The sequence below is a fragment of the Hyaena hyaena genome, unplaced genomic scaffold, assembly GCF_003009895.1.
Source record: "Hyaena hyaena isolate Hyena2069 unplaced genomic scaffold, ASM300989v1 scaffold_126, whole genome shotgun sequence".
Taxonomy (NCBI): Eukaryota; Metazoa; Chordata; class Mammalia; order Carnivora; family Hyaenidae; genus Hyaena; species Hyaena hyaena.
The window spans coordinates 2,587,228-2,614,436 of NW_024080759.1; the positions used below are offsets into that span (position 1 = coordinate 2,587,228).

Below are 27,209 nucleotides of genomic sequence, written 5' to 3' on the forward strand. Positions count from 1 at the left end.
GAAACCCTTGCAAGACCAGCAGAAGAAACACTCATCTGAGTCCACTCATCCCACAGAAATTATGAGAAGTGGTGATACACTCTTGTAAAGTGATTTATTGTGCAGAAACTGATATCTGGATCTCAACTCTTGAATAACAGATCCTGGACTTGACTATGTCCAGTCCTTTCCCTGAACTCACAGTAGGATCAGCCAACATCTATTGAGCACTAACTGCACACCAGGCACTGTTCTAGGTGCTTTACACATCTGAAGTAATTTGATCGACAACAACTCTGAGCTATGTACCAACATCAGCCATATTATTTAATAAGGAAACAGGTACAGCAAGGTGACTTTTCTTGCTCAATCTTACACAACTCATCAGCACCTAGATTTAAAGCCTGAACTCTGCTGCCTCCTAGTCTCAGGATTTGCCAATCCGGGCATCCTTCTGTTGTCACAAATATCTAGAACGATGCTGGGCCTTGATTGAAAAGGATGGGATATGGCCACAAGTCTGTCACAAGTGGTGACTCTTCTTTAGATTTTTGCCTGGATATAGAATCAAATGTATTCTAATAGCATGATTTAAGAACTGCTGAGAAAGTTCCCTAGCAATCCCCTTCAATGATCTCACATTATCTGCAATAGATGCAAAATTCCTTTCAGTAGTGAAGCATTTATGAAAATGTCAGTCCTCTCGGTTGGCTACTATCTGAAGCCATCGTTTTCAAGGTCTATCCTACAGAATCTTCTTTTCTATGATGTATTCATGCACCAAATGCCTCCCTAACTGGTGACTATAAAGTCCCACTTTTTTTTATATAGTTTTGCCATAACCATCAGCCTGTATTTTTACCTGTTTCTCCTTTACATGTGTTTCAGGAAAGGCCCATGCATCACACAAATGTGTCCTGGTTGCAGCTTGTCATCTTAGTCAGCTCTGTGGCTCCAACTACAGTCCCATACTCTACAGGTCATTTTTTGCCATCTCCTATTTGGCCTTTTATAAGCAGTTGCTGTTCTTTCTGTATGCTTTGCTCCAAGCATGAAAACAGGGAATTTCCTTAATTCCACACACTGATAGCTATGATTAGCCTGCAGCAATTCACAGGATTTATTGAAGGCTTAGGGACTAAAAGGGGATTATGATCAGAGAAATAAAGGGCTAATATATGAGATGTGATCATAAGCCAGCTCTTCCACAGGAGGTCTCCCAACAGCCACCATTCTCCACTTGCCAGGATGTAGTGGTGCCATTATGTAGCAGTGGCCGGAATCCAGGAGATATTCCAAGTGTCTCTTCTCCCTGGAGGCAGGCTCCAACTCTGTCAGGCTCCAAGAGATGAAACTATTCCCCTTTAGTGGAATAGTGAATGGAAAAACTACACAGAAACAACAGAAGAAATGCTGATAAAACCTCATTTTGAGCAAAACTGGGAGGTGCCGAAAAAATGCCCTTGAAGTGGACCTCTAAGCCAGTAGGCTGCTTTTATGGTGGGCATTTGAGCAGTGTTCAATCTAAGCAATGACTGCCAATTTCAGAGTAACTCCCACCTACAGCAGGGCCACTAACTGGCAGGTTTCCTTATCTATACCCTTTGCAAACAGTCAGATGTTCCCTCAACTTATCCTTCCACAGAAAGTAGACTCATTTCAATTGTCTGACTCTTTTGGAGAAGTCTCCGTTTAACCTTCCTCACCGTGCACAGACTGAAGACTGGGCTTCTGTTTTCATTCACCCTATGCCAACCTTAGCAGGCATGAATCCTCATATCTTGAACCCTCAGAGCAAGGGTCTGCAAACCTTTTCTATAAAGGGACACATAGCTCATTAAGTATTTTCAGCTTTGAGAGTCATGTGATTTCTGTCTATACCACTCAGTTCTGCTGTTACAGTGCAAAAGGAGCCAGAGACAATATGTAAACACTGGGCCTGGCCAGGTTCCAATAAAACTTTACAAACCCAGGGGGCAGGCTGAGTTTGGCTCCCAGGACGTAGTTGTTGACTCCTGATCTAGCATCAGCTTCTGTGTTTTTGTTCATCTGATTCTATGGTCTGAGCTTTCTCTTTGCTTTCCTTGTCTTCAAAGGGTTTCCCCTATCTTCTTTTGAGTATAATAAGACATTTTGAAATGTCTTTGAGGGGCACCTGACTGGCTCTGTCAGAAGAGCATGCAACTCATGATCTTGGGGTCATGAGTTCAAGTCTTAACGTTGGGTGTAGAGATTACTGAAACAAAAACAAAAACTTTAAAGTATATTTGGTCTATCCACATCTCGGTGTTCTGGGGTGGCAGAGGGATTTTTATACCTAGTTCTCCACCTCTTTGGAAATATAAATCTGGTATTCTTTTGTCTCTTTAATGTCAACCTTGAATGTCACTATGTTTTTAGAAGTTGTCTCATAAATGGAATATAGCTGGATTATGTTTTACTTTTCAGTCTGATATGCTCTGCCTTTTAACTGATAAGTTCATTTGTATTTACTGTGATTCTATTACATTTTTTCTATCACCTTACATTGTATTCCCTTTTCCTTGTGATTTCTGTTCTTTCTCTTTCTTCTCCTTTTTTAATTCACTACATAAATCAAATTTTCCTTTATTTTTCCCCTCTAATTAGAAATTCAACATTTATTTAATTTCCATATAACCCTTATATTTTAATTACACACAAATACTAAAGTCCAACACCATTCCAAATCTCTATTCTCCTCCCCAGGGATGGGGAACACTTAGGACCCTTCAAATGATTACACTCCAGTTTTCCATTTTAATGTTACCTAGTACTGTTTTTAATCCTCCAAACTGATTTCTCAGTCAGTGTTTACCAGTTTCTTTGCTCACCCTTGCTTCTTGCATCCTATACATTCTTCTGCATTTGTTTCCCATGAACTACATCCTTCAATTAGTCAGTTCCTTCAACAAGAATCTAAGTGTAGGATTTTTATTTTGTCCTTGTGCCTGAATAATAATCTACCTGGGTATAAAATTCCAGGTTGGCAGTATTTTTCTTCAAGACTCTGAAGATATTATCACATAGATAATCTAGAATCTTCTAGAATTTTCTCTGCTCCTGAGATATGTGCTGTTAATCTAATTATTCATTCATAGGGAGTCCCTCTTTTTTTTTGCTTTTGACATTTTTTCTTAGTTTTCTTAGTTTCATGACAATATTTCTATGTGTGATTTACCTTTAATTACACTGTTTTTCTTGAACATTTATCTTTCATCAATTCCAGAATTTTTGTCATTACATTTTTTAAAATATTGCCTCTTTATTGTTCTCTCTATTCTCTTTTTGCAAATTTCTGTTGAATATTGGGGTGCCTGGGTGGCTCAGTCAGTTGAACGTCTAACTATCGATTTTGGTTCAGGCCATGATACCACGATCATAGGCTGGAGCCCCACATTGGGGTCTGTGCTAAGCATGGAGCTTGCTTGAAATTCTCTCCATCCCTCCCTCCCTCTTTCACTCTCTGTCCCTAAAATAACTAAAAAATATTTTTGATCTTTTCATTTTATTCTGTATATTTCTTGCCCTTGCTTTTAAATTATCCATCTTTCTGTGCTGTATTTTCAGATTTTTTTCTATTTTACACTTATTTCTTCAGCTGTGCCTAATCCACTATTTGATTCATTCACTGAGTTTTCTTTACAAGTTTTTTCATTTTTGTAATTTTTAAATCTTGACTTTATTTGAAATTGAGAATTTCATTTGGAAATGCTTTTTGGTTTGATGTAGTGGTTAAGACCCATACTCTGGTATATAGATTGAAAATTTGTGCCTCACCCCACCAAAATAATGCATTAAAACCTTAAACCCCTGTGTTGGTATTAGGAGAAAGGGCTTCTGGGAAGTGGTGAGGTTATGAAGGTAGAGCCCACACAAATGAGATTAGTGTCCTTATAAAAGCAGACTCTCCCTTCCACCATGTGAGGTTGCATTAAGAAAATTGTTGTCTATGAACTAGGAAACCAGTCACACTAGACTGAGTCTGTCAACACCATTATTTGGTCTTCTCAGTCCCCAGAATTATGAGAAATTGATTTTTGTCTATAAACTACCCAGTCCATGCAATTTTGTTATAGCAGCCTAAACGGACTAGGACGTTTATATAAAGAATGTGCTTATACAAATTTCAACTCTGTCATGTAGTGAATATGTGACTTAGAGCAAATTTCTTAACCTCTCTGTGCCCCAGTTTTCTCTTCTATAAAATGGAAAAATACTAATACCTCATAATACAATATTAATAGTATTGTGAGGATTAAATGAGATATTATTTGTAAAACTCTTAGAAAAGTGCCTAGCAAGTGGCCAGTGTTGTACTATCATCATCTTCTTCATCAACAGTATATAAAGTAGATTTTTCTTTTTGCATTTCTTATTCCTATGCTTTAATTTCTTCTGTGATAGCTTTAATAGTTTTAAAGATATTGTCTTTGGGAGTCAATTTCTAAATTCCATCCTAGAAACTCACATTATTGGGTCTAATTCTCCTGTATCTTGTGTCCACTAACTGAACCTCACGCAATAATTGATACTTGCTTTTTCTCTGACTTTTTATCATGGACTCATCTTCAGTAAAGCTTGTCATTTTGTGAGAATCCTTTGCCACATAGGTGTGTCTGTTTCTCAATGTGGTTTTGTATTATGCAAGAGTGCCAGGTGTATCTCCGTCTATATTTTTTAAATGGAGTTTCATGGGGCACTGAGTGGCACAGTCAGTTGAGTATTTGACTCTGGATTTCAGCTCAGGTCTCAGTCTCAGGGCCATGGGTTCAAGCCCTACATTGGGCTCCATGCTGGGCATGAAGCCTACCTAAAAAAATTTTTTTAATTAAATAAAATGGGTTTCATGGAATATAGCATAAATTTAAATGCCAAGCCTGAATAAGAATCCAGCATGGAGTTTGGATTTCTTAGAGAATTACACATGTTTTAGATTTGAGGGTCTTAAGCCTTTGGGGGTCTTAGTTCTAACACCTTGCTTCACCTAAAATGAGGCCTCATATCTTCATGAGCTTTATGTCAAAGCCTCCTTATCAGGTAACCACTGAGGTCACCACTCTGGTTTTAAATTTTCTTCCTTCCTTTCATTCATTCATTCATTTGTTCTTCTTTTAAAAGCATATTTCAATTCTCTTCCAAAACTATTTTATGGAGCATTTGTAGATGCTTCCAGTGCTTTTGGGGCATGCTAGTACTCCATCTTGCAGAACCCCAGGAGACTTCTTCCTTCACATAATATAATTTCACAACTATCTTCCTTACCAGTCTCCCTTCTCAATATTTCCTTTTATTTTTTTTCTTATCAGGTTCCTCCACTTCACACCAAGTTCTTCCCTTCTTTGGTAGCACATTTCAGTCCTACAGAGTCCTGTGTGTGCTATGTCAACCTGGAAAGATAAATAGCCTTATTAATTGGTCTTCTACTTTCATTGAGACACTAAAACATTTATACCAAGGGCAAAACATATTGGGTTGATGCATGAAAATTTCACTTTAAAATCCGACTTTGATCCTGTAGAAATATTTCCTGGTGTCACTCTTCTCTTCTGTCTAGTGAGTATTTTAGATTTAATCATTCTTTCTGATAGCTATTGATGTGTTAGTTGTATTTTCTCACTGCATTTGTGACTAAGATGAACTGTGCTTTCAAAAATAAGCTTGGTTTGCTACACTATCTTGAGGAAAACTACCCAGGCTGGCTAATGCAAAGATTCAAACCTTCTTGGCAGCTATATTCCTACATTAAAGATTAAAACGTTAGGCAAAATAATCTCTCTACTGGTAGCCATTACCACACCCAACCCTTTTGCTCTGATTCCTAACTCCCCATGCTAACTTTTTAAAGACTGTGACTCCTCTCCTAGAACAGAAGCCTGTGTAGAAAGGCCAGCCTGCAAGCATGATTCCATCAGGCCACATAATGTGAATGTTCTCTCTAAAAATCAGTAAATTAGAATTTGGCATTTTAAAAACCACAATATGGACCCCATTGAGCCATTGCTCTTTAAAAAATCATAGTAAAATATACACATCATAACATTTACCATTGTAACCTTTTGTGAGTATCCAATTCAGTGGCATCATGTACATTAACTTTATTGTGAGACCATCACCAGCATACACCTCCAAAACTTTTTCATTATCCCAAACTGAAACTGTACCCATTAAACACTAACTCTCCTGTCTTCTTTCCCTCAGCCCTGGTAACCACTATTCTATTTCTTTCTCTATAATTTTTTAAATTTACTTATTTAATTTACTAATTTAATTTACTTATTTTTGAGAGAGAAAGAGAGAGAGGCAGAGGGACAGAGAGAGAGAGAGACACAGAATCCAAAGCTGGCTCCAGGTTCTGAACTGTCAGCACAGATCTCAATGTGAGGCTTGAACTCACAAACTATGAGATAGTGACATGAGCTGAAGTCATATGCTCAACCGACTGAGCCACCCAGGTGCCCCCTCTTTCTTTATAATTTTGATTACTCTAGGTACCTCAGACAAGAGGAATCCTGCAATATTTGTCTTTTTGTGTTTGGCTTATTTCATGTAATCATGTTTTCAAGGTGTATCCATGTTGTAGTATGTGTCAGAATTTCATTGAACTGTTAATATACGAATTTTATACATTTTTTCCATTCTGGGAAAGCTAATTCTTTTATTAGTCACAAACCCAGAAACCATTTTATCTGTACAGATACTGAGACCATGGCTGACATCTCTCCCTCCTCAGCCCCTTTGATGCTATTCTCTTCCATAGCTGTTACCCTGGCTGTGTCATGCTTGAACTTTCTCTTGCCTTTTAGCAAAAGAAAGGCTTTGGAAACATATCATCTTCACATGAAAAGGGAATTTTTATTCTGAAATATGTAAGCAGCTTAACTTATTAGGTGAAAATTTGAAGGCACTGACCTTCACAAGTAAATGACTAATCTAACAAGAAAATGATGTCTTTGGCGGCCTCAGCTTGTCTTTAATCCATCTCTGCTCTCCCTACAACCTTGGGATATTGTGGAATGTATTGGTCAAGTCTTGGTCATCCATGCCCAGATAGAATTTCTTGTTAGTGGTACTTATCTCTATATTACTCCCCCTCCTCCCACTTACCCCCAAAAGACTCCTCATCAGTCTTGCTCTGTGCCTCTCAGCCACTTGTCTTTGCCTAGGCTCAAGGCTCAATCTCCTTAACCTGACTGGTAGGATCCAACGTAATAGAATACCAAGTTACCTTTCCAGATCCAGACAAACAGGGCACTACTATTCTAGCTGTGTCCTATATTTTCCTTCTTTGTCTTCTTTCATGCTTTTATTTTTGATGAAAACACCCTTCCCAAAGTCTCTTTCAAAATTATGACCCTTAAATAAAACTCCTCTCAAACATCCATCTTGTCCAATAAACCTTTCACATCCTTCCAGCTTCGCATGATCATTTTCTCTGTTGACCCCTCAAAATACTTTTATTTCTACCTCTCTTTTGGAGTCTCTCAGATTATCCTTTGAATTATAACTATGCACACATTTGTCTTAGTGCCTCAAACTTAGCAGGCTATACTTTGCTTAAGGAAGTTACTGTATCTTGCTCTACCACAATACCTATCATTGTGATTTGCACGGTGTAGGTTCTTATAAATCTATTTGTTCTATCATTTGTGTTTTCCTTAGAGCAGGTCTGTTATATTGCAACTTCAGATCAATCATGGAACCAGTTCTATAATAGGTCACTCTTCAGGAATCCCTGCGGGAAACAGAGGAAGTTGGAACAATAAAACATAGGAAATAGATCTGAGTAGTAGACTGGTTTCCACAGCTGATTATTTACCCAGAGTAAGTAGAACATAGATAACATTTTGTTTGCCTTGTCATTGGTTTTTGTTGGTTGCAATGTTGGGAAGACCTGTAAACACCAAGGACCTTAAACTCATGAAAGATAAGGTGATATGCAGGGGCGCCTGGGTGGCTCAGTTGGTTGAATGTTCGACTCTTGATTTCAGCTCAGGTCATGATCCCAGGGTTGTGATACAGAGCCACATGATCAAGAGAGAGATTGTCTCTCTCCCCCTCTCCTCTGCTTCTGTACACACACTCTCTCAATTAAAAAAGAAGTGATATGCAAATGAAAAGAATCTAACTGTTAGATAATTTATTCTTCTTATTCTAATAGGGAATGGGACAAAATCACATCACTCAGATGATTTCTTTAATTCTGGAATGCCCACAGTATTTCATGATGGTAATAATTAAGCTGCTGTAGAGAGTAATGACTTTTCCAAGAAATTTCAGAAATTTAGAAAAAAACATATACAGTCCTAAATTACTACCTTTTGTAGCTAATTATTTTTTTTTAACATTTATTTATTTTTGAGAGACAGAGAGCAACAGAGCGTGAGCAGGGGAGGGGCAGCAAGAAAGGAAGGCACAGAATCCAAAGCAGGCTCTAAGCTCTGAGCTGTCAGCACAGTGCTTGAAACGAGGCTTGAACTCAGGAACCCCCAGATCATGACACAAGCCGAAGTCAGTCCTTTAACTGACTGAGCCACTCAGGTGCCCTTGTAGCTAATTCTTGACTAATTCTCTACAAAATCTATAATATTGGTTTCTAGTTTGTTTGCTTGATGATTTTAAAATTGTTTTATACTTATACAAATAAAGTTATGTTTAAGGTTGCAGGAGAAAAAAGTAGTTTAATGGTGGGCTTTTGTTCTCCAGTGAAAATTGTGATGCTCAGTGTTTAGAAAAACAAATCATAAATCCATTCTGGATTGAGTGATACCTCTTTAGGAGGAGTAAAAAAAAAAAAACAAATAGAAAGGAGGAGAACCGTTGAGGAGTGAATAATGAAGCAAGTTACAAATTATAAGTATTTCAGTTATTTATGTTGGGAGACACTGCATGCCAGAGTCACTGGCTATTATTTTAGGATTCTTTGAAGATAGAAAAAGTCCTGAAGGGTTGAAGAATGAAACATTTATAAAATTCATTTATTTTTTAAAAGGGAGAGATACCCCAATAACAAAATACTAGTTTACTTAGCTCTAATTCTGAGATGAAGATTGTAGACCAAATCCTCAAAAATCATGTTTGTGGTATTGACGTCTACAGGCACACAGAATCCTGTAGAGGAACACTGTGGCTTTATGAAACTCAGTATGTGTCAGACCATTTTAATTTCCTTTCATGACAGGATGACGGGACATGCAGCTTGGAGGCAAGCAGCAGAAGCCATTTATCTGTCTTTAATTCAGGCTTTCAATTTTTTCCTACATGTGATGCCCAGCAGCCAGCTAGGAAAATAAGTCAAGCACCATATTTCTCAAGCTGCAAACCCTAGAGAATTCCATGAGAATTTTTACATGTAAGAACATTCTTGTAGAGAAGATTATCATTTAAAAAGTATTCTACTAGTTAAGAAGAAAAACACAAACTTCAGTTCTGCAGTAAAAAAATTTCAATTGGGGGGGTGCCTGGGTGGCTTTGTTGGTTAAGTGTCTGACTTCAGGTCATGATCTTGTGGTTTATGGGTTCCAGCCCCATACTGGCTCTGCTGACAGCTCAGAGCCTGGGGCCTGCTTCGAATTCTGTGTCTCCCTCTCTCTCTTAAAAATATATTACATTATTAAATATAACCACCATGCTGTGATCCTCAGAACATACTCCTTTCATAACTAAAATTGTATTCTTTGACCAATTTAGCCAACATCTCCCCTTTTCCCCCACCCCTAGTCCCTGGTAAGCACTATTGTATTCTGTTTCTGTGAGTTTGACTTTTTAAAAATTATTCAACATAAAGGTAAAACTATATAGTATTTGTCTTTCTTTGTTTATTTTACTTAACAGAATGCCCTCTAGTCTCATCCCTATTGTCACAAATGGCAGGATTTCCTTCTTTTATGGCTGAATAATATTCTATTGTGTACATATGCCACATTCTCTTTATTCATTCATCGATGGACACTTAGGTGTTTTTCCATATCTTTACTAGTGTGAGGGAGGGAACTTTGTGAGGGAATGGATGATGTCCATTCACTCGATTGTGGAAATCATTTCACAATGTATATGTATATCAAATTATCACCTTGTACACTTCAAATATATACAATTCTATCTAGCAATTATACCTCAATGAAAATATATATATATATTTTATATATATAAATATAGTATATATATATATACTATTCCTGTCATTGAGAAATAAGATTCTGAAGACTTATAGAAGTTCACCTAGAGGAATGCCCTGCCATATTCACAGACTATCTATTCTTCTAAACATTGACTCTTAACCCCCAACTGCAAATTACCAGGGGAAATATTTATAGGGCTTCCCAGAGATTCTTATTTTGTTGGCCTGAGGAAGAGCCCCAAGTAGTGTTTTTTAAGGGCTTCCCTGGTGATGCTACTGTGCACTAGTGTTGAGAACCACCTGGAGTAGATGCATTGACTGCTGCCCACCCCAGCCCACACCCAGGCCATCTGTTCCAAGGCCCACACTCCTCACTACACTGTGACATCTTAAAATCAGGACTAGTTGTTCTTCTCCTAATTATTAGTTCACATTTTATCTTAAAGACATTGTAAATTTTTCTGTTTATGAAACAATGCTAGCCAGCCCAGAGCCATTTTAGGGCCTGCCATTTGCCAAGGCATAGACTGATAGGATGCATCTATGCAACCCCGTACCAGCTCCAGGCTCTGTGCCAATGATGCCCTTTCTTTTCACTTTTCCCTTTTCTTCTCCACTTATTCTAACCTATACTATCTTGATATGCTTTTATTTGTCCTTATAAACTGTTTCTAATCATTTCTGGGAAGAAGGAGGGATCTGTATTTATAATGAATGAGCAAAGGAACAAACATATCAAAAAATGCACATGAACATCTGTACATAGAAATAACCAGAGAGAATTTTTGCAAGCCTTTATGTTTCTTGAAGAGTGTTCAAGGAAAGCAAGATTAAATGAGTGGAGAAGATGGAATTATAGGTGAGGTGAAAAGTCAATGCCCAGGCATAGGGCAGGCATAGGTAAACATTGAAAGAGTGCCTACAGAGGACTAAAATCCATAACAGTCTAAGGATAGAAGGGCAACACAGGCCTTTCAAGTGAGGACAATCTGGGCAGTCATAACCCAAATTGATGAAAAAGGATGAACGATCTCAACACAATATATGAATGTGAACAAATCGTTATCTTCCTAGTGCAACCCCAGTTCTAAGGGAACATGAAGGGAAGTTATTATTGGCTGAGGGGGAGCTAAGCTCAGAGACTTTCCTAAAGGTGAATCTGGGGTTTGGTTTTGACACCATGGAAAGCCAAATGCTATAGGAGAAAACAAAAGGTTCTAGACATCACCACAACTCTACATTGATGGTACCAATGCCTTTCCTCCTGACAAAGTGAGATGCAGTGGGAAGAACAGTCGGGGGAGCCATCTGACAAGGGAATGTCAGAGGAAATGATGAGTCTTGCAAAGAGTAAGGACATTTTAGTGAGTTTTAAGGGAAATGCTATCAAGAGGATTCATTCTTCATTTAACAAATATTTTGAGTACCTGGTATGTGACAGACACTGTTCTAGGTTCTCAAGGTATATCAGTAAATAAAACAGATAACACTTTGCCCTCACGAACCTTATAAGCTAGGCAGTAGACATTAATTACATAATGACCAAAATCACAACAGAATTGCAAGCTGTGGTGAGTACTTTGAGGAGGCAGTAAGAGGGTGCTGTGGGAGGCTGAGGGCGAGGTTGGCTGGGAGGAATCAAGTTTGAGGACCAGGAAGGCAGTGGAGAGATTGGAGAAACGTTTAGAACCAATTAATAGGATTTTTGGTAATTGACTGGAAGGAGAAAGAATCATCAAAGAGGTTTACCCAGGTTTCTGGCTTGTTCAACTGATATTATTTTCTGAGATAGGAAAGAGTAGTGGGGAAAACACACATATACAAGCTTATGTGTGTGGGCACACACATTCCCATTCAGGAATTGAGAGGATTAAATGTACTTAATTCTTTCTTCTGTCTTTCCTAACCTCCTTCTCTCTCAATAAAAAGGAAAATAAACATGATTTCCCAAGGCTTACAGAGAACATTATGAAGTATTCCACTTGGTCTAAAAATTTTAGAAACAAAGTGAAAACTTCAGTAGTGACTGCAATGTTCTTCTAAATTACTTGTAGCTCTGATCTTTGTATTTGATGGTCAATTATTAGGGTACCATAAAAATCCCACTCGAAGCATACCTAACTGCAAGAAGAAGTTCACAAATGGATGCACCTCTCAGGGGGTTGTTTATTGCCACTGACTAAAAGATAAATGCCGGGAGCTGCTCCGGCCTCTCTGGATGGCAGTCACAACAAGGATATGGTAGCGTTTGCACAGCTCCTGCCATGAGAAATGAAACCTAGTATCTCCTTCTACTACTACTGGCTCATGTTGGAAATGAGGCTGCTGGTATTGACCAGGCCTCACAATATTCTAGATCAGACCGACATTCCCCAAACAGATTGCTCATAAGGAAAGTCATGTCCCTGCCTTTTCCAAAGAGATTTCAGATAAAAACATTGCAGATGATCCTTAAAAGGGTCTTCCTAAGGGCCTTAGAGATCCAAGACTTAACATAACAAAAGGGGCTTGAGTCTGGCCTTGAGACAAAGAGCCTAATTTAGAGTTAAGGGCAAATATCTACCCCCACCCATTTGTTTCTGCCTGGAGTATTTTCTGGCCTTGTATATGCTGATTACTCTCTGTGAAGGAACCTACTGAGGAACTTCTTTTGTGATTATGACAGCAAAGGTATCTCCTGAAAGACCTGTTTGACCCCTGCTCACAGAGAAGTAACTTCACCCTCTTATGCTAAAAACATTTTCTGGTATGCTAAAGATGCCTTCCTTCCCCATAAGATAAGCATCTAAATCCCCTACCTCAATCACTATTGATAAAGGTTATGTAAATCTTGTTCTGGGAAATTCTTACATATCAAAGAAGTTTGTTGTCTTTGGTCCAACTTTTTGTTGGGATGAAGCCCCATTTGTAACATCTGATTAGTGACCTTGTCATCTGGGGTGGAAAGTAACATTCCCATTTGGGATAAAATGTCTCATCCCCATAAAGAAAAGGGGATGGAAGGAATAACATAAGGACAAAAAGTTCCTGAATCGCGCTCCTCATCTGACCATTTTAGGACTTGAGAGCTTTTTGCCACATTAGAAGCCTGTCCTATGCCCAGGAGAGTAGCAGGAGCATTCTGAGTTGGCCAAGCTGGAGGCCAGTCTTTCCCTGCAATGCAGGAGACATCTGCTCCTGTGTCTAGAAGTCCTTGAATAGGAATTCCCTGAACCTGCAATACTTTCATGGGCCTAGAGGCTTTAATCTCCTGCATCCAAAAGGCCATATTGCTAGAGCCAAAGCTTCCTTCTCCTCTGGGGGCATTAGTGGCATCCTTTCCTATGTGATAATAGGGCAATAATAATAACTGGGCAATTCTCTGGTCCTTAAAAATTTGCTTGGTGGAAGAAGGAGGAGAGACCAGCACTTTGATCTCTCCCTGATAATCAGCGTCAACCACCCCAGGGATTGTAGTGATCCCCTGAAGGGAGATGGAGCTCCGTCCCAATATTAGTCCCACTACTCCAGGGGGCAGGGGCCCCTTTACACAGGTGAGTGAATAGTCATAGGAGGTGAATCAGGCGTTAGTATTGTGCTGGTGGTGGAATGGAGGTCCAGTCCTGTGCTTCCTGGGGTTGCTCTATAGAGCTCAGAGACTGACTGAACTGGCGAACGGATGGAGAGGGCGGAGGGATGTTGCCCCAATTAGTGTTGGGGCCTGGGGCTGGCCCCTCAATCCGTTTCCCTGGTCCTGAGATTTTTGGAGACTGGTTCCCAAATTTTGGGAAATTTGTGTGAAATTTGTGAAATTTAGATTTACAATCTTTGGCCCAATGAAAGCCCTTTTCACACTTAGGACATATAGTCCTGGGCCTGTTGTTATTGCTTATCACTTGAGGAATGGGTGTGGTTGGCAGAGAGGTATTTGCCTTTTTTGAAGGGCAGTCCCTACTGAAATGTCCTACTTGCCCACAAGAATAGCAATTAAACCTTGAGGAAGGTTTTTCGCTCTTAGTACCTCCTGACTGCCCTAAGGACCAGACATATTGAGGGTATGTTTCTCCCTTTAAAGCTGCTGCGATAGCCATGCCCTGGATAAAGGCAGGACTTACATCTGCACATTGTTTGACATACTCATTTAAGGTGCCGATTTTCTTATGGGTCGTAATAAAGACTGGCAGGTAGAAGAGGGATTTCAAATGCTAGTTGTTTAATGAGAATGTCCGCTGCCTCATCATTCGTTATCACTTTTCTAACAGCTTGTATGACTCTAGATACAAAATCCTCATAGCTTTCATCCGATCGTTGTTGGATTTCTCCTAAGGTAGAAGCCCTGCCTTTTGCAATTGGCAAAGCTCTCCATGCGTTAGAGGCACAATCAGTGACCTGCTGTAAGGTGGCTTTGTCAAGATACATTTGCGCTTGAGCAGTGTCAAAATCACCTCGCCTAGGAGTTTATTGAGGGTAATGTCTCTCCTATTCGTCCTTTTATTTATGGCCACTCTTTTTCTAGTGAGGTCATCATATTCCTCTTTCCATAGCAGATATTGGCCTCCTGACAGACAGGCTTTTGCGACCTGAATCCAGTCATAGGGTGTCATCCAGCGAGATACTAGGGCCTCTAGCAATGTAAGTGTGTAAGGCACAAGTGGCCCATATTCAGTACAGGCAGTTTTTAGTTCCTTAACAATCTTATAAGGAAGAGGTTCCCAGGAAGAGTCCTCATCAAATTCTCCCCCAATAGCAACGGGGAAGCAGCGAACAAAGTCTACATCTGCCTCTTTTTCCGCCTCTCTAACGGCGGCTCAGAGCCCCACTCCTTTTGAAAGTGGCATGGGAGGAAGCGGCCCAGATGGAGTGAAAGATCCTGTAGTCTGAACAGGGAAAGCCCAATTGTTTGATGTTAAATTTGAAACCTTTGTAGTGATGGAGTCGGGGACAGTGCCTGAGTTCACCTTATTATCATTTTCGGGGGTGCTGGGATTAAAGACTCCAGAAGTCTCTTTTGAGGTGTCTAACGCCCCCTTTATAATGGTCAATAGAGAAAGAATTTCGACCGGGATTTTTTGAGGACATTGTCTAATTTCGTCCCCAACTTTATTCCAGATATCTATATTAACAGTTCCTTCCTTGGGGAGCCAGGGGCACAGTTTTTGAACAAAACGTAAAAATCGAGCAATTTGTTGAGAGGATACCTTTGCCCCTTTTTTTGTAAGCACATTTCGTATCACATCTATAAAGAGTCTTTTCCTTAGACTCTTTATGGCCCATAACTTCTAAAAAACAGTTCTTTGCTTATCCACCAACTAACCCTACTTATCTTATGCAAGGGGGTCCGCGGCACCCTACAGTGGAATCCTCACCATCCCAACTAATGCAACGAGCACGACATAGTTTAAAGAGATTACCTTCAGGTCCGCTGTTCGGGCGCCACTTGTCGGAGGCCGGTTCCGGCATGTCCAGGGGTCTCTGAAGGATGGACGGTGTCGGCAAAAGAGAGTGAGAGAGCCCCGGAGATTCTTTCTGATCACCAGGCAGGCATCTCTGCTCTGACTGGGGCTCAACTTTAAAGTGTTTGGGGATGGCACAGAAGTGGCATTTGCCTTAGACAATGATTTCTGACAACAAACTTCTTTGATATGTAAGAATTTCCCAGAACAAGATTTGCATAACCTTTATCAATAGTGATTGAGGTAGGGGATTTAGATGCTTATCTTATGGGGAAGGAAGGCATCTTTAGCATACCTAGCATAAAATGTTTTTAGCATAAGAGGGTGAAGTTACTTCTCTGTGAGCAGGGGTCAAACAGGTCTTTCAGGAGATACCTTTGCTGTCATAATCACAAAAGAAGTTCCTCAGTAGGTTCCTTCACAGAGAGTAATCAGCATATACAAGGCCAGAAAATACTCCAGGCAGAAACAAATGGGAGGGGGTAGATATTTGCCCTTAACTCTAAATTAGGCTCTTTGTCTCAAGGCCAGACTCAAGCCCCTTTTGTTATGTTAAGTCTTGGATCTCTAAGGCCCTTAGGAAGACCCTTTTAAGGATCATCCACAATGTTTTTATCTGAAATCTCTTTGGAAAAGGCAGGGACAAGACTTTCCTTATGAGCAATCTGTTTGGGGAATGTCGGTCTGATCTAGAATATTGTGAGGCCTGGTCAATACCAGCAGCCTCATTTCCAACATGAGCCAGTAGTAGAAGAAGGAGATACTAGGTTTCATTTCTCATGGCAGGAGCTGTACAAACGCTACCATATCCTTGTTGTGACTGCCATCCAGAGAGGCTGATGGGGCTCCTGGTAATAAAACCCTTGGGGCACCTGGCTAGCTCATGAGTGACCCTTGATCATGGGGTTGTGAGTTTGAGCCCCTGTTGGGTGTGGAAATTACTTAACATTTTTAAAAAATATTTTATTTTTTATGTTTATTTTTGAGAGAGATTGAGAGTGCAAGTGGAAGAGAGACAGAAAGAGGATCTGAAGTAGGGTCCGTGCTGTGAGCACAGAGCCCAACATGGGGCTTGAACTCCTGACCCATGAGATCATGACCTGAGCTGAAATCAAGTGTTGTCAGGCACTTAAAGATAAAAACTTAAAAATCAATACATAAAAAGCAAATTAATTAATTAATTAAAGAGAAAACCTTTTTCAGATCAGGAGCAGACCCCTTTAGATTCAACCAGGCTAGACCGTGTTGACCACCAACAGAGAACCCCACCTGTGCCTCCATTCTGTCACTCATGCGGCAATGGTTTCAGGAGGCGAATAATCTTTTATTATGGAATTAAACTTTATTTGAACCACAACCATATAAATATCTGCACACGACATTATACACTGTAGAAGTGTGTCAGTCACCCTCCAGCCATCCCTCATCCCCCATCCATGCTTCCCAACGTCTAAGTGTGGAGGCTTTAGAAACTTCCCAGGAGGCAGTACTTCATACAAAGCACAGTCACCTAAAAAGATGACTTTAATGTCTTTTTAAAAATGTTTAACTTTTTTTAAACATTGCGCATTTTTGAGAGAGATAGAGTGTGAGTGGGGAGGGGCAGAGGGAGAAGGAGACACAGAATCCAAAGCAGGCTCTGGGCTCTGTGCAGCACAGAGCCCGACACAGGGCTCGAACCCACGAGTGGTGAGATCTGACCTGAGCTGAAGTTGGACGATTAACCAAGTGAGCCACCCAGGTGCCCCTTATTTATTTATTTTGAGAGTGACCAAGGGGCAGAGAGAGGAGGAAAGAGAATCCTAAGCAGGCTCCACGCTGTCAGCACAAAGCCTTACTTGGGGTTCTAACTCACCAACCATGGGATCATGAGCTGAGCCAAAACCAAGAGTCAGATGTTTAACCAATTGAGTCACCCAGGTACCCCTAACATCTTGCACTCAAGCCTAAACTCAGTTGTTACTAATTCCTCAGCCTATTAGGTTAATATTGAAACAAGATTTAAAAATATAGCCTCCTTGAAACACATTTTCTCAAAAGAAAAGAAAATTGCTAGAAGGCAATTTAGTCGTTTGTGAGTTCTGGGAAAAAATGAGGATCGTTCTTTACATTACTTAGGGTTTTCATCTTCATATAAATGTGTGGTCTAGAGTCGTTCAATTCCATGCTAAAATTGCAAACATGGGCAAACATAAGCCTCTAATTCTACTCTGAATTAGAGTGCACTGAAATCATGCAGGCATGGGGGGGTGGCAGGAAAGAAAAGAACTATGGTCACATGTACTGAAGGGTAGCTTTCTCATATAGACCTACATTACATTGACATTTTTTTTTCCTGTAAATCTTCTAAATGTACATGATCAATTTCTGTCAATTGTCCAACACCTAGTAAGTGCCTGGCAGTGTTCCAACATTTCTGGATTGGTTTCAGAAACAGAGACTGGTAACCGTATCTACAAGTGGCTAATCTATTTTGATGTGAGCTTAATTAATGCTGCATATGAAACTCCAAATGTTACGATCCAGGAGTTTTAAATTTTTAATTATTAGACTAACTTAGTTAACTTATTCTAAGATGAAATTTGAATTTAATTTAATGTGAGTATTACATTCTTTTACAATAAATGCAATTTTCAACAGAAAGGGGTTTTATAAAACCACTCTATTATGATTTTTAGCACATAGACGAGAACTATTTTAAAAATGTCACAAATAATATATGACTTTAACATTAAAACTTGAACTACCCAAACTTGTAGGGAAGGATCGGGCTACACAGTTATGACATCTGGTCGTGAAATCTAAGCTGCTGTTTGATGAAGTTGGAGATTAGGGGCTGATGCTGTTCTTGGTACTCTGATAGAACACCATGGGGCAAGCTGATCTGGTCACACTTAAGTCTGTCAAGACCTGTCATACAGACCATAGTAGCTAGAAGAGCAGATAGCATCCTTACTGAACAAATGGGTTTATTTTTTATTCAGAAACATCAGACAAACACCCCTATCTCCCTACACATGTACTTTGTGTTATTTTCTGTTATATAGATGCAACTCACTGAACCTTCTAGCCTTCCATATAATTCATAGTTCTGTCGACTCCACCAAATACCCTATCTAAAAGTACTCTCCTTTTTCCTTTCTAATGTTCTGGAAAGCTTTGTGTTCAGGAGAAGAACAAGGGGCTATCTTTGCCATCTTAGACACACAAAGCTGCAGCTTTCTACCCTGTTGCCTGTTTTTAGAGAAGGATCTTCTTACATGAGGGTATACGTGAAGAGCTAGCCATTACTCCAAAGATGACATTTCACTCTAGGGTGCAATGTCTAGGTTTGCCTGCTGCAGCCCTTAGTGAAGAACAGAGTAAATACAGAAGAGGTATGAACACAGACCTTGGGAAACACCAATAAAAGTGATTACTGATCCTTATGAAATTTGAGAAGGAAAATATGAAGTAAAATGTATAAATCTAAGAACAGGCTCTGTGAAAGAGTAAACTTATTAAAATTTAGTTTCTGAAGAATATGAATAAAATCTTAAGATAGACATGAAACTAAGGGAGAAGAACAAATAAATATCTTTAAAAAAAAAAAAACGAATCTCAGTTTTGAAAAGTCACCATGAAGGTAGGGTCTTTGGTTTTATCAGTCAAGAAGAATAAGAGAAAAATGGGTCCCCTACAAATTCTTTATTGTCAATTTCACATGAAATCTTTGATTTCAAGGAATGGGGTTACACACATTGAAATCAGTGTTACCTACTTAGAGTAGATAGCAGTGTAGTGGTTTTTATCTTCATCTGCATCATTTTATTTTATTTTTAAAGTAAGCTCTACATCTAATGTTGGGCTCCAACTCGACGACCCCAAGATCAAGAGTCATATGTTCACTGACTAAGCCAGCCAGGTGGCCCTCATCTGCATCATTTTAAGTTATTATTTCATTTCATTGTACATGGGATTAGATGCGCCTACATTAACGAACTTGGAAGGCATGGAGGTAAAGTTGAATGTGAATGTAATACTCTTTTGACCTCTCCACTATTTCAGACTTCTTAATAAGATCTGGATTTGGGAAGGAGAGATGGACTATAGTGATAATAGATGCTATCTTTTTTGTTTGGTTTAGTCCTTGTTATATGCTGGGTACTTATGATATCATTTAATCCTTATGGCTATACCATGAGCTAGCTATTATTTTTATCCTCTTTTGACAGATGATGAAATGAGGGCTTAAGGAGGTCAAACAAATGTCCCAGAATGACACAGTTAGTAAATAACCAGTCAATTCCCAGCCTCCTAAAATGCTGAGAAGAGTTCTCTGCCTTTCCATCCACTGCTCCCCTGGGAAGGCACATGATGAACCATTACACAGACCTGCCCTGACCTCCTGGTCAAACTGACCCTCCTGTTCAGTGAAGTGAAAAGCAATGAAAATATTCAACTTGAGCTGAGTCAAATATTTTATCACCTAGGACCTACCCTACTTATTCAAAACTCACTCGCTTGTAACGCAACTTGGATGAACAGGTAAATAAGCAAAGGGAAGGGCTAGAAACTTCCCCAGCTTTTCAAATTAATGATCAACAGGTCTGTGAAGCCTGACATGGGCTGGCAGTAACAGGGAGAAGTTGAAAGTCCTCTAATCCTTCACTTGGCAAAAGAATAAATGAAACTCATGCTCTGAACTTTTCAGAGTGGGAGCTGACTTTACTAAATGTCTTTTCTGGTGATTTCAAGGGGAGTGCCAAAGATGGAAAAGAACAGGTCATAGCAATCCCGGTGGTGTTTTCTTGACCCTGGAGGACCCATTAACAAGCAGCATATAATAATCTTGTCACCTAAAATTACTATTTCCATGAGCCATTAAAAGGGACTAATTGCCCAAAACAATTTGTCAAAATTAAGCCTGACAGCTTTGCTACCATAATCCTCAGATTGGGCATGGAGGGGGGCTCCTGTGGAGAGATATTTAGTGACCTAGCTGTCACCAAGGAGGTTGTCAGCTAACTGACCTTAGACTGCAATGTGATGGAGCACACCAACATGAACACAGAGCTCAATGCTGCCCCAGGGACTCCCAGCAGCTCTCTGTTCTTTCATTTATGGTCCCTTTGAGCAACTGATGAAAGCAATTGGAACCTCTTTTCACAAAAATACACGTATGCTTATAAACACAAAATATTCACGTATAATTTCAGGGGGTTAGTGTCCCTAAATTCCACCATGAATCCTTAGAAATCCACAGATCCCCATGGATGCCCAATTTAGCCCCACCTCTCTGAGTCAGAATGGACTTCCAGGAAGGTTTTCATATAAACTATAGGCAAAGGCAGCAAGGTGAGGCACAAATCCTCCCATGCACTGCGGAACTCAAACAGGGCTGAGCCTTAGAAAATGGCAAAGTAGGGAAGGTTAGCTTTGGAGTTTCCAGTGTGGCCCTTATGACTTCTCCTCTTCCACTTATCCCCAGCCTTTATCATGGCCCCCTTTACTCCTCAATGACTGAGTTTATTTATTTCATGTATGCCTGATATAGAAAGCATAGGAATCTCAGCAATGTGGAGCCTTTGCACTTCCTCTGTTTGCCCTGAAAAATCAATCTCAGGCTATTGGCTGCTAGTCAAATCAAGTGAAGAAAATTTATATTCAAAGAGGAAGATCAAAGATAAGGGTCATAAGAATAACTTATTCTTCTAGATTGATGTTTCTTCAAATGTGCCCCACTGGCCACCTGCATCAGAACCAGACCTGGTTAAAAATGCAGATTCTTAGGCTCTATCTTGGACTGAGTGATTGAGGAATGAGAATGAGAGAGGACAGTGAATCCACATTAGAAAAAAAAAACCTAGCAGCAAGTTTTCACATTAATATTTGAGAACAATTGCTTTTTAAACTTTTCTAAAAAGTTTATTTTGAGAGAGAGGGAGCATGAGCAGGGGTGGAGCAGAGAGGGAGAGAGAGAATCCCAAGCACACCTCATGTACTCAGTGCAGAGCCCAATGTGGGACTCGATCTCATGAGCTGGGAGATAGTGACCTGAGCTAAAATCAAGAGTCAGATACTCAACTGACTGAGCCACCCAGGCACCCCTTAGAACAATTGTTTTAAAGACTTTAAAGTGTATCCTGAATCAAATCGAGTTACAACAATATAACTGAGCCCCAGTGCTTTAGGTTCCCAAAGAAATGCCAATTCAGATAGAACCAAGATTTAGCATGAACTCTTTCAAGAATTGGCCCATGTCTTTTATAAACGTGTTAGTGAAGACACTGCCTATTATAATATAGCTGACAGTTTTACTCAAGTTTAATGTTTGGACAAAGTTTTTATGATAAACTTCAAATGCTAACTCAAAGTGTTTCCATTTTCAACTTGACCTCTAGGAAACTGAGAACCAAATCTAAGTATTTAGACTTAGTATTGCACTCCCAAATGGCCTCTTTCATATTGAAAACTCCCTATCCACTCCCTTAAATACATGCCCCTATTCACTTTACCTTTGTTTAAATTGTATTAAACATTCATCCTTTATTGAAAGCTGCTGCTAATGTCTATTCAAAAAAATAGAGAATACAAGTAATCTGTCAATAGATAAATATGTTACTCTTTTACACTTTATGAAATAGTGGAGGGAGTAGGGATCAGGAGATGGGAAATCTCAGTTCTAGTCCATCTGTCTTTCTTTGTCTAGTTGGCTTTCCTTAAGCAGGTTGCCTCCTTTCACTCTCTGAGATAGGGGCAGGTTGGATCTCAGAGGCCTCTCCCAAGTCCACACACTCAACTCACGTGCCTCCCTTCCTCTTGTTGCTGTGAGGACCATGCTGTCCTCTCCAGGAAGCCCAGCTGCAGCCGTGGGTTTTTGATTGTCTGATGGATACTGGACCTCCAACCAGAGACATGTCAGGATGAGCAAGGATGGAGCCTGGTGTGCTGGGGGTGGTGGTGGGGATTCCAGAAGGGGCACCCAGGATGCCTCACTGGGTCACAGCGAGGGAGGAGTGGTCATAAACAATGCGAACCATACATGGGATTGAGTCAGTGGTCCTAAATGGTCCTCTACTATGTGAGTGTGTTGGTATGGGGGGAGGAAGAGTTGGATAGAGAGAGTAGGGGAGGAGAACTAGAATAAATCAAATAAAACAATAGAGGCTCACCTTGATTAAAACTATATAAAAACTGGGGTGCCTCGGTGGCTCAGTTGAGCGTCCGACTTTGGCTTAGGTCATAATCTCATGGTTCTTGAGTTGGAGCCCTACTTCTGGCTGTCTGCTGTCAGCACAGAGCCCGCTTGGATCCTCTGTCCCCCCTCTCTGTCCCTCCCCTGCTCATGCTCTCTGTTTCAAAAATAAACATCTATATCTATCTCTCTCTGTCCCTCTTATCTCTCTCTCTCTCTCTCTCTCTCTCTAATCTAACAAAGTAAGAAGAAAAATTTTTTTTAAATCTTGTTTTTGTAAAAGTAAATGAATTACCTAACATTTATGCCTGATTTCCCAGGTAAACGGACTGATTTTCATGGCAAAATAATGGATATGCAGACAACTGAATAAGTGTCAAATTAATGCTTTGATTCCAACACTCACCACCTCACCATGTGCTGAGCCCTCAGGGCTTGCTTGCAGAAGGGGCACAGCTATCTGCTCACAACTTTTGACATAGAAACAAGTGCATTGTTGTTGTCACTGTTGCGAACAGACTCTAAGAACTATGCGTACCCATGGGAAGCTGGTGGGACGAAGCAGCAGAACATGCTACACAGGGGCTTCGGATCAGAGCTGGGTTCAAATCCTCACTCGGCTGCTAATTCAACCGGGAGAATTTGGGAAAGTTATCGAAACTCTCTGAGCCACAGTTTTTCCCCTGTGAGAGCAAAGAGAGCTGCAATTGGCTGCCTCCAGTTCTTCTGCAGTAATATTTCAAAACCCTGATTTGTCTCCATTTTAGAGTTAAGAAATGCTCCAGCTCCACACTGACTATAATCTTTAATCCTTGTTGTAATATCTTCTTTGCTTTATCAGTAATCACTGTGAAGTTCCTAGAGCCCACTATCCGTCATTGCTGGGACCAGCAGAAGAATATAAAATTGAGTTAAAATCAAGATTCTACTCCCTTTTATTGAACTGTAATAAAGTAATATTATAAAGACTGACTATATCCCCAAAGTTGTCAGTATCCGTCAAACGAAATAACACTGGATTCTTCCTTTATCCTAAAGAACAAAACCACTGTGAGTGCTGCAAACAGCTAAAGACAAAGAAGAGGATTTAAGCAGAAATTAATCTTAGATAAATATTAGGTTTCACATATTGCCATGCAAGCAAGCATGTGTCAAAAGGCGGCACTGTCTTTTAAAAATGGATACAAATTGAACATACTTATCACAAGTTCACAGTGCAAAAGGATTATCATCTTTAATCAGAATGTTAGGGGTTTAATTAAAGTAGATTTTGCTTTAAGGGAGGGACACATGTATGCATATTACAAAATCATGGCTGAATTCATTTATGTAACACTGTACAGTGGATTTACATTTATTCTGAAGGTTTAGCCTTTCAGTGGAGAATAATTCTGTGAGGGACATTATTTCCCTTCACCTTAATCTTTGTGAACACAACGCTGGATTTCCACTGTTCTTCTTCAGGACGAGATCAGGGTAACAACAGTGACTTATGGGTGTCTGTGGCCACCTTTCAAGCAGGTTGTACACTTATCAGACATCAAAGGATCCCGGGGCTAGAGATACAGCAGAGGTATTGTATAAACCTTATGGCAAAGGAAGGGTTAACTCTAAGGCTTTGCCTCTTCCTATTTCGACAGTTTGGAGGTACTCTAAGGTCCTTTAGGTAATTCTCCCAAGTCATTAATGTGGCCAGGGCCAGATGGATTTGCCATAGTCATTTTTCACGGCAAATGAGAGTTAAGGGTCATTCCTTTCACTCATGTGTTCATTCATTTAGCAAATACTTATTCAATGTCCATAAGGTATTCTAAGTGCTGGGGATATAGCAAGAAAATGACAAACAAGTTCCCTGTTCTCATGGTGCTTATATTTCTAGTGGAGAAAGATGTTTAGTACATAACTTCATGCATTAATATATGTACAATAATATACAAGTTAATATGTAAAGAAACCAGAAGAACAATGGGTGAGTGAGTTGAAGTCGTCCTACAGACAAGGCTTCCTGATGAAGTGAGATTTGTGATGAGATAGGATATTAATCATCAAGATAAGAAGTGGTAATCCATGTGGACCCAAGACCTCCTTGTCCCAGGGGGGTGCAGAAAGATCCATTTTGCATCAGTTCAAACTCAGCAAGTGACTCCTTGGAATTAGAATGATGGCTTCTAGAAGACCCTTGTTTAAACAAAAAGTTAATTATAAGCTGAAGCCATTGGCCGTCATGATCTTAGTATGAAGTCAGATTAGTTATTCAGTCATCTGGTAATATTAAAAGGACAGAAAAGACCGTTAGAGAAGGTGATCTAAGGGGGACAGGGTGGCATTGGCCATTACTAACAGTGGGAGCAGAATGGTGGGGGAGGGGGAATAGGCTTGGGAAGCCACCCACAGCCTGTGGGCCCTGCGCTCTTAGTGCCAGGTGAAATACATTTTCCCTTGTCATTTAACACTCCTATATTCTCCCTACCTTCCTCCGTATTAAAGCAGCTGCTTGTGAAAGCTCTCTCAGCCTTCCCCAAAGCAAGTTTTCCTAGCTCACATGGAGTTTCTCAGAGCTTCACTGCTGTGGGGGAAGGATGTTATGAAGCAGTGATGACAGGTAGGAACATGGTAGCATTGTACGCATGGAGTTGGGTCTGGGTCCCGGTGGTTGATCTTCCAGGAGGGCCTGTACGAGGAATTCACCTTTGAAAACAGTGGTGTGTGAGGGAGATAAGAGTCCCCATCACATGAAGAGGTTCAGACAGAAATACTCCCAGGAACTACAGGATTAGAGTTACAGGTACAACCGTTAGCATGAATGTTGGCAGTCTGAAAGAGGTCTGCTCAGTGAAAGAGCTGCGGGAGTGGCTTGGAAGAGAGCTGCTGGCAGGCTTAACTTGGCTACCAACAGCCCTAGCAGTTGCAGAAAAAGGAAGATGCTGCAGGGCATCAGGAACTACAGGAAGTAAGAGGAGAGAGTCCAGGAGGGTGCCTGCAAGTGGCAGAGAGAGCAAGGTCACAAGGAATTGCAGCAAGGACAGAAAGATCCTCGGAACAGAATCATTTCTCTGAGGGTTTGGCAACATCCTTAAAGAGAGAAAGACCAGGGTCCAGGGTTCACAAGCTGAGAACTCAACCTGGTTCCCAACTGACACCTCTTAGGGAAGAACTGAAGGTCATCACCAAATTTACATCAGGGCAGTAGTTTGTCAGAAGGCATTTTTTTCCCTCTAAATTAACTGGATACCAAATTCTCCATTTGCATACTGTATGAGGCCATGGCTTAGGTGACCACTTGTTGTTTCTATAATAAAGAAATGTGAGAATGCATTTCTTGGAGCAGAAATGTCTAAATCCAAGTGTTCCCATAGGCTGTCTGCTGATTGGACTGTTGCTCAGGTCAAGGTCAAGGTGCCACCACCTGTGGTTCTCACTCTTATTAAGCGTGGGGAGAAAAGCAGATGGTATTGTTTCTCTGAAAGGGGGATATTAATGATGTCCTTTGAAAGAGGATAAGGATTCACTTGCATTCTTCACCCATATATTACAAGGATCTGCAAGTACATGTATTCTGAGAGATGGAGGTGGTTAAGCATAGTGGTTCTACAACTAATCTCTTATGAACTACAACTTCTTTCTAAAATGTATTTTGGAAATGTTACCACATATATTTTGTTTGTAGTTTTGTATATATGCATATATTTTTTATAAAATTTTTTGCTGTATGTTTATTTTAGAGAGAGAGAGCGGGGGGGAGGAACAGGGAGAGGAAGACACAATCTGAAGGGGGATCCAGTCTCTGAGCTATTAGCATAGAGCCAATGCAGGGCTCGAACCCACTAACCGCTAAATCAGGACCTGAGCTGAAGTCTGATGCTCAACCTATTGAGCCACACAGGCGTCCCTGTAGTTTTGTATATTAAAGTTGACTGATTATAAAGACAAATGTTGGAATTAAAATTCCACCTGTTAGTAAAAGACACATTAACATGCTATAATTCTTTATTTCTTCTTTGAAGCTTTCTTCTCTGGATTCCAGGACACCAGTCTCCCCAGGTGTGCTGCCAATTCCACTGGCCTCACCAGATTTGAGATAATTTAAGTATCAAAGACAGTAATGACAGAAACCATATATAACACATCGATCTGAACAAGATCCACAAAACAATAACTTCCCTCCATGACCAAAAAAGAGAGAGAAAGAGAAAGAATGTGAGGAAGAAAACTTAAAGTAGAATGCCAGCTATTAAATGTGGAGGGAACAATAGAATTAAAAAATCACTATTTTGCAACCCATGCTAAAGTCACTGGTAAAAGACAATTGGGTTACAAGGTGTTCATGCAGTGCCAAATAGTCATCACAGAGGTTGCTTGTTCCACACAAAGAGACAACTTTGACTTTTCAATGGAAAGTGTTGGAAGTTATCCTTTGAACCAAGTGTTCCAGCTTGAAATTATTAATAGCGGGACATCTTCACATCACATCTCCCTGAGGTGG

The 27,209-nt window shown here is 40.2% G+C and overlaps 1 protein-coding gene across 1 annotated transcript in view; it reads right to left on the reverse strand.

Moving 5' to 3' along the window:
- Positions 1-18,328: 18,328 nt before the first annotated feature.
- UPP2 (uridine phosphorylase 2) overlaps positions 18,329-27,209 on the reverse strand; it is a 33,655-nt gene continuing 24,774 nt past the window's right edge. Inside the window, 1 exon segment of the mRNA XM_039237567.1 lies at positions 18,329-18,480. Within this exon segment, the coding sequence (XP_039093498.1) occupies positions 18,329-18,480 (152 nt within the window).